At 41.4% G+C, this 8,503-nt stretch overlaps 3 protein-coding genes across 12 annotated transcripts in view; all 3 read right to left on the bottom strand.

The window, feature by feature from the left end:
- Positions 1 to 2,307, bottom strand: part of LOC112145516 (dynamin-2) — a 44,869-nt gene extending 42,562 nt beyond the window's left edge. For 3 of the 6 annotated variants that reach the window (XR_002919087.2, XM_024270797.2, XM_024270799.2), the window contains exon 1: positions 1,824 to 2,305. Coding sequence is in view for 5 of the 6 variants with exons in the window: in XM_024270797.2 (XP_024126565.1) it covers positions 1,824 to 1,984 (161 nt within the window). In the remaining variant the exon portion in view is untranslated. Of the gene's footprint in view, positions 1 to 1,823 lie in introns of all 6 variants that reach the window. The other 3 variants (XM_024270795.2, XM_024270794.2, XM_024270798.2) reach the window with 2 other exon arrangements.
- dlgap4b (discs, large (Drosophila) homolog-associated protein 4b) overlaps positions 1 to 8,503 on the bottom strand; it is a 707,978-nt gene that overhangs the window by 648,710 nt on the left and 50,765 nt on the right. The gene's annotated exons all lie outside the window — the stretch shown is intronic.
- LOC112145523 overlaps positions 6,646 to 8,503 on the bottom strand; it is a 15,140-nt gene continuing 13,282 nt past the window's right edge. The window contains exon 6 of the mRNA XM_024270810.2: positions 6,646 to 8,224. Within this exon, the coding sequence (XP_024126578.1) occupies positions 7,994 to 8,224 (231 nt within the window). The 3' untranslated portion in view covers positions 6,646 to 7,993. The remainder of the gene's footprint in view (positions 8,225 to 8,503) is intronic.

The following is an 8,503-nucleotide window of genomic DNA, read 5'->3' on the forward strand; positions in this document are numbered from 1 at the left end:
GGGGGGTCATGAACAAACATGAACACAACCAAAAGCCTCTGTGGGTCTCTGGTACCCAGGGTGTCATGTACATATGACAGTGCAGCTGGTGACATCACTGATGACCTCAGCACAAACATCAATGCCCCCACTGTCTGTCCTGGTCCATGACTGAGACGAGGACAAAGCAACTGGGGGGGACGGAGACCCAGGTGCCTCATTAACATTCACTATGACTTTCAACAAAAGTCCCCCGGACATGAAGTATTCCCCGACTGCTGCGTCCCATCAGTTAACCCTTTAACACCCGACCTCCAGTGTTTATGTTCTTTGATTTGTTATAACTTTTTAATTATTAACACAATAATCCCAGTAGATTCTGAAGGAGAAAAGCGGCTCAACGATAATTCCAGTAAGATTAATTAAGATTAAAAGAAGAATTCATTCATTAGGACATTAATAAAAAGTGTATTTTGGAATTTTTTTGGAAAAACCCTAACTCTCAAAAAACAGTGATTAATGCAATTCCTGACATTATTTAGTTCTTATCCTGAATTGAAATGATTCAAATGTAGACGCACGCATTAACTCTGGCACTATTGTCTCCCACGCTAACTCCCTCTGTGTTTATCTTTTTATGGAAAATGTGCTCATAGTCAGCATATGCTTGTAGGAACACATCGATTTCTGTCACCGGAAGCATGAAGCCCTAAAGGTGTTCGTTCCCGTTGCCATGGTGAATCGTGCTGTCTTTACTCCATTGATCAGGGCTTTTTATGATTGCGACGCTCACACCTGATTCTGAGTCCAACAACACAAAGTTGATTGAATCAACTCTTTTTAGCTGTTCTGAAATCAAAAACTCAGAATTAGCGAACTTTGAGTCTGTGAATTCTGAGTTCAGGTTTGACCTCTGAATTCGTTAAACCTGCTTCTTGAAACAGGTCCCTGTTATGATGTCAGTGATATACAATAACAATAACCTAAAACATGATTCTGATTTCAGGTTGGTTTTTTTTGTTATGACTGAATATAAAATGTGATCACCTGGAGGCAGAATTAGGAAATCTCTAGTAAATATGTCCTTGTGTTCTCAGCATTAGCTAGTTCCAAGCTAATTTACAGGATTGTATGTTTGTTCTGTGAAACTTGAAAGCTTTAGATTTTATTTGTAGAATTAATGGTTTGTTTTTAAATAAACTGAACAGTTTGTTGTTCTGATTAATTTATTTTCTCTATTGAAAATTGAAACTTTTGCTTTAACTTTCAGTTATGTTTATCATATATTTGCCTTTTCTTAGTTATCTGAAAAACAGCTGCATCATGTTCCTTCAGTGCATCTGTTGTTGTTAAAGTGTGATAGGAAATAAGTATTTCAATCTTAACCTGCTGATGATTACACATTTCTCTCATGAGCCACAGAGTCTTCACATTTGACAAATATAGTTATTTGGTTTACATGGTGACACTTATCGTTTATCTGAAATAAACTATATGGAGATAAGAATTCCACATCTCCCAGCTCTACTACAACTGTGTCACACTTTGACCAATGAAACCGCACGTATGGCTTTGAAGGCGCCTCCTTTACAACCTCAGCAATCACAGGGTTTGGTAACCAGTAAAACTTTAACAGACTGGTCAGAAATGATGGGTTTAGCACAACATCTGACAGCTTCTACAAGCGTTTAGCTGTAGATGGTGTCTTGATTCAGTAACAGTGAGATAGGTGACGAACAGACTCAACTCTGGAGACTCCACGACAGCCTGACATTCACCAGTGGAACAGAGTGGACTAACAGTGACAGTGACGTGTAAAGCTGTGGTACATAAGACCATGTCACCTCCCCACGAAGTTCTCCAGTACGGAGCTCTTCCCGGCGCTCTGCCCGCCGACCACCGCTATCTGCGGCAGGTCCAGGTTGCAGCTCTGGCCGATGGAGCTGAAGGCGTCCTGGAGCTTGTTGATGAGAGGAATCAGCTCCTCCATCCCGCGGTTCCCCATCGCGCCGCCTCACGGAGCCCTAAGTTCGGGTTTTCCTGTGTGGGACTTGGAGCCAAACAGCAGACAAAGTTCCCAGAGGAGGCGCCGCGCTCCGGTGTCCCGTTAACACGCAGCCGTAAGCACGAGGACACGGCTCGAACAGGTCCCCGAGAACTGTTCAGGACTGAACCATGGAAGTCATGTCGGTGAAAACTTCGGTCATCATCCGGTCAGGCGACACCCAGCTTCTGTCCGGAGGGTGGCTCCGCCTCCAGCCTACAGGTCAGTTGGTGATTGGTCGGCCGGAATGCCAGTCACCTTCTCAGAGATGATAGAGATCCACTGTCATGGAAATGGTGTTGTTATGGAGAGAAAATAGACTCAAACCGATTTGTGCGCAAACGTAATTCTTGATTTGTGTGCATAACTATGGATTTGACTGCGGTCAAGTGAGCCGCTGTTTGCTAAACCGAGGTCAAGGCAGTCATGCTGAAAAAATAAAAAGTGGTGAGCCCGTATTATACAGCTTCTGGCATAGCTTAAAACTTGATGGGAACCCTTTCTCTCTACACATTAAAATGTCTTTTCTGTTCTAAATATTACTAAAATGGTAAAGCAAAAAAAAAAAAAAAAAAATCCTATTACAAAACTACGTGTACTTTAATTGCATATTTGTACTATTTATGATTTTAATTATCTAACTATGACATATTTTCGATCAAAAATGCAAAGTTTAAGTATTATTATTTTAAAAACTATACAGTAAAAGTACACAAGTCTGTTTGAGGTGATAGTGGGTGACCTGTCAAACAAGGATATAGTACTCAATGAATTATGCAAAAAAGTTACTTTATTTAACCTCATGGTTGAAAACCTTAAATCTGTCTTCGTTATGAAATGACATAATTAAATAACTGGTAAATAGTACAATTGTGCCGTAATAGTATACATAGTTTTGTTGGGGGATTTGTTTTCATTTAGCACAGATCAGGGGCCCATTCCAAGAAGCAGGTTTTGTTGGAACTCTGAGTTCGTGAACTCCAAATTCACCAAAACTCTGAGTTTTCGATTCCAGAAAGAGGGATAACTCAAACCCGGGAAAGTGGGTCAAACCAAGCCCGTTCCAAGAAGCGGGTTAAGCTGAACTCAGAATCAATCACTATGGCAACTGAGTCTGTGAACGAAACCTGATCGGTAGCAGGTTTTCTTTAGGAAACTTAGAGTTCTCTGTGGTCTCCGCCCCTTTTTAAAGTGAAAGATGTTCAAATATGAGTTCCTCATGAACATTTAGAGAACATTCACATTAGAGACGTCACGTTTTCACCACTCAGAAACCAGAATGACATGTTCATTCATAGAGGATCATGTAGAGAGGAGGCTGATTAATCCAGAGGAAATGTTATTTACGTCGGTAGAGGATTTGGAGGACACGAGTCGACTGACTGCAGTTTCCTGATTCATTTTTATTTCAGCGATATTATAAATAGTGAGTTTTTCCAGGGACTCGCTATTAAAAAATACAGTCTTCTTTTCCTTATTTTAATCCCTTAACAAAAGGAACGATTGAATGTCACACACTGGGAAATGATCTAAACTCATCTACCGTCCATCACTTGCGTCACACATTAGCTCGGTCGTCAGCAACGCTGCCTCCCACCGCGGAGATTGCGAGTTCGATTCCCGGTTGCGGAATTTATTTTTACGCTTAAAAGAATTCGGCGAATATTTTTTAAGTCTTGAGAATTAAAATTAAATAAATGCTTTTTTGACATATGCAGCTACAGTTTCTTTTTTAGCGTGCAGTGATATCCGTGTGTGTGGGGGTGGGGGGGGGTTACCAAAACTGGTCATTCATGCGATTACGGAGATTACTGATTAAATTAGTAACAGATCAAAAACCATTCCTTACTCAACAAGAGACAAAATAACCTTCCTGACATTATTTATTCATTATTAGAAATGATTCAAATAACTGCAGATATTTTCTCTCTGTTCTACCGCTGCAGCTGTGTTGCTTTTCCTCCAGAAAATGTTCTCCTATAGTCGCATATGCTTGAAGGAACTTATCAATTTCCACCGCCGGAAGTACTAAACTCAGCTGTTTCTTCCCGTTGCCATGGTGAACCGTGCTGTCTTTGCTCCATTGATCAGGGCTTTTTATGGTCGCGACGCTCACACCTGATTCTGGTTCTGACAACTTCAAGTTGATTGAATCAAACATTTTCAGCTGTTCTGGAACCGAAAACCCTGAGTTTGAGAATTTTGAGTCCAGTGACTCTAAGTTCAGGTTTGAACTCTAAATTTGTTGAACCTGCTTCTTGGAACGGGCCCCTGATGTTTTAATGTGTAAACAGAAAGGGCTCCCTTTGGGTTTCATGCTCTGGTTTAAACCGTGTCATACGGGCACACAGCTTCTTTTTTTAACATGGCTGAGCGAACAGCTGCTCACGTGACTGCAGGGATCTGTGTGTGTGCGTGATTCTTGATTTGTAACTGATACAATGTATTTTGTGCATAAATACAAAATATAAATATAAAAAAAATACAAAATACAATTTATACACACATGCAAATCTTTAAAAATTACACTCGAATCGCTTGTTACACACACCCAAAACATACCATGATTCTCTTAAGTCTTTCAGAGTGAACTATATCCACATGATGATCCATATGATCATATTTTACCTTTGGAACACTAAAAAATTATTTATGAAATATGAGTTATTTTTCATGCGTTTTTTTCTACCTGGAAGTGAAACAACTCGATTCCTGAGGCTCCGCCTGCCGCTGCTCCCTGTGCAATTGAGTTTGACACCCCTGTTCTATGGGGTTCAGGTCAGGGGTCTTTGCTGGTCATAACTATTGACCGTATATAGAGAACTGGACCGAGTTACCCCTCCCTCCTCGTGTTCCAAACAGGAAGTATCTGCTGTCTCCAAGAAGCTAAAATCCCATAGACGTCTATAGAGAAATAATCACTCTATGTGTCAGAATAACCATTCTCGCTCTGATACATTTTTAACATGTTCTTGATAATACTCATTTGTTTTTATTACTTTTTCTTTATTGCAAGTTAAGAACTGGTAAATCAGATACCGTAATAAAAACGGCCACCTTGGACGTTTGAATTGTTTGATTGACAGGCTCTCTTGACCCCGCGGTTGGGGGTGCAGACTTCCAACAAGTTCACTCCTGGTTGGCAACAGTAGTTTCCATAAAAATGTTAATTCAGAGCAACTTTGATCTATCTGCCTTCCTACAAGGTTCACATTCAGCTTGAGACGATGCATCAGCAGGAACTGGAGAGCACTACCAGGTCTGCTGAATGGGCCTTCAACTTCTTCCATTTTCCAGGAAGCAGGATCAGGATACAGGGTCAGGATGCAGGATCAGAGTCAGGATTAGGGTCAGGATCAGGATCAGGAAGCAGGGTCAGAGTCAGTATCAGGATCAGGGTCAGAGTCAGGATCAGGGTCAGGGTCAGAGTCAGGGTCAGAGTCAGGATCAGGTCAGTATCAGGGTCAGAGTCAGGGTCAGAATCAGGATCAGGAAGCAGGGTCAGAGTCAGTATTAGGAACAGGATCAGGATCAGAATCAGAATCAGGGTCAGGATCAGGGTCAGAGTCAGTATTAGGACCAGGGTCAGGATCAGGGTCAGGGTCAGGATCAGGATCAGGATCAGGATCAGGATCGGGATCAGGGTCAGGATCAGGGTCAGAGTCAGGGTCAGAGTCAGGATCAGGTCAGTATCAGGGTCAGAGTCAGGATTAGGACCAGGGTCAGGGTCAGGGTCAGGATCAGGATCAGGATCAGGATCAGGGTCAGGATCAGAATCAGGGTCAGAGTCAGGGTCAGAGTCAGGATCAGGATCAGGAAGCAGGATCAGGAAGCAGGGTCAGAGTCAGGATCAGGGTCAGGATCAGGAAGCAGGATCAGGAAGCAGGGTCAGAGTCAGGATCAGGGTCACAGCAGACAGGGGGTTTCTGGACGATGGGTTAGGACAGGCAAGTTGTTGTTGTAGGGTGCATGGTTTGACCGTACATCAGAAAAAGATCTAAAGCTAAGTACAGGCCAGAGACTAAAAAAAAAACTCAGCGGGAGGTTTAATACTACTGGAGAGAGCGGACTGGCAGGATGGTGGTGTAGGGTCCAGTCTGAAGTGCTGGGGGGTTGATGAGTTTGATGAGTTGCAGGTGAGACAGCCCTGCCACTATCCTGAACAGCAGACGAGACAAAACAGCAGCAGTGGCCAGGAGAGGGAGACAAAGGGACAGGGACCTGCCGAACCATGACACCGTCCTAGAGCATGTCAGAACTACTGTCAGGCGAAGACACTCGGAGTGGTTCCTGATTTATAAGTAACCGCAACGACTTTCGTAACAGTACTCCTGCAGGTGGCGCTACAATCTTTCCCAGTTGTTTCCTCTAATATCTCCTAAAGTAATTGACCTACATGGATGAAACTTGGCGTGGACGTCGGACAGAAAGTCTTTAACGCTCGCGGCTGTCAAATGCTTCAAATTGTCATTGCTTTCAGCAATCAGATGCAATTTCTTCAAGGAATTGCAAATCTAGTTCACTTATAATATTTTCATAACCAGCCAAAGTGCCATTGGTTTTGGTCAATGATTGATCAAAAAAATACTCTATAACATAAAAAGACAAGAAAAAAAACACAGTTTGAACTGATGATGATTTTAAGAAAGAACAACAAGCATGTCCATAGCCAACAATGTTTCAGTCCTCAGATGACATGAAAGGGATTTTGGTAACAGAAACGTGTTGATGAGAAACATAACACAGCAGGTCAATACAGAGAAAAATACATCAATTATAACAATTGTATTAATTACAGAACACTAAATCAAAGCATTGCTGGATAATAATGATCTGTCTTTACATAAACATATGAAAAAACCATGTAGTTTGGATAAATGTAATTGGGAGGATTTACATGAATACTATTTTTTTAAACATATCAATGTTGCTTTAGTTAAATTCTTAGCTAAAACTTGAACACCAATAATTTCTCTTGTTTTAAGTGCACATTTACAGAGCCACTTCAAAGAGCCTCCTCTGCACACATGTGCTGTTGATGCGTTTTTACAAGGACCTCATGCCTTAGTCACAAGTGCCCTACAGGTGGATGCAGGCTGTCTGCAGGTGAAAAGAAGTGCATACCTGTATGGGGCATGCAGGTGGTCTGTACAATATTTTAAGATCATTGACATCTCGGGGATCCAAGATCTGAAGGACTCCGGGATCTGAAATGTTCATGTCTTTTTTTCTACAGACAACCCGCAGGCGATAGGTCATACACTTATACAACACCTAAGGGTAAGTATGTCCCCTGAGGTGACTGTAGGGGCCTAAAGGGAACTGCAAGACACACCTGAGCTCCCCTTAAGAGGTGTGCAATCCTCTACGACCCTCCACGAACCAGACAACCCAAAAACTCGCATGACCCATACGGGTCAGCACTCGTTTGGGTGCATGTGACCAAGGCTTTAGTTCTTGTCTGCTATGTAATAGGACATTTGATACATTTGGTAACTTCTTAACAATGCTTGAAAAACAACAAAAGTTGGTTTTCTTGTGCGCCCTTACATGAGGAAAATGATGTGATTTTTACTGATACAAGTGTTTGATGATCGCATCAAATTACTTACAGGAGTCCTGGTGCTCTCAGTTTCTGATTAAAAGATTTATTAAGTTGCACCCACCCACCCCCCCACACACCCCACACACACTCCTATCACATTCTGATAAGATTTCAAGTGGAAAACATGCATACACCCAATATTTTCATCTGAGTCTACAACCCATGTACATAAATCTAATAAAGGAGTTAAGACCCAAAAGGTTTTTTGCTTAATCTTTACAAAAGAGCCAAAACCAAAGATTTGAATTTCACACATGATAAGTCAGTGACTGCACAAGGCTGACTGGTAAAAAGGAGGATCTCTGAAGAGGATGCTTTTAAAGTCATTCTTTCAAACAAAAATGACTTATTTTTTCAGGTTTAGCTTATGGCAAAACATTAATATAGATTTCAGAGGTCTCTTTGCGATTCTTTGGGCAACTTGCAAATCTCAAACCTGCAGTGTCTCTCAAACATGAGAGGTTTTCATAGACACGAAGCTCTTGAGTTCTTGATTTTGGTAGATTCTGAGTTTGGTGATGACCATTAACAGAGCTGCTCTGAGAAACCGTCTCAACACTACTTCCCTTCTTCTGGCTATCATTCTTGCTTTGAACCTGAAAAAAAAGACAAAGAAAGAAGGCAGTACTAAGAAGACATTAGCATTGTAGGAATGATTTTTATTAACTGAACAGAAAGTTTTGTTAATCTACGAAATAAAGCAAAAATCCTGGTTTTGTACATTTCATATGAAAAACTGAATTGTTCTTTTTCAATACACCCATACATTCTTTAAAAAATAAAGTTAGTTATGGGAAAACAAACATTAATGAAGCAGAAAACTGGAAGACTCAGTTCACATGTTACAAAAGTCCTGTCGGTATGACTCCCCCCCC

The sequence above is a fragment of the Oryzias melastigma genome, linkage group LG5, assembly GCF_002922805.2.
Source record: "Oryzias melastigma strain HK-1 linkage group LG5, ASM292280v2, whole genome shotgun sequence".
NCBI lineage: Eukaryota > Metazoa > Chordata > Actinopteri > Beloniformes > Adrianichthyidae > Oryzias > Oryzias melastigma.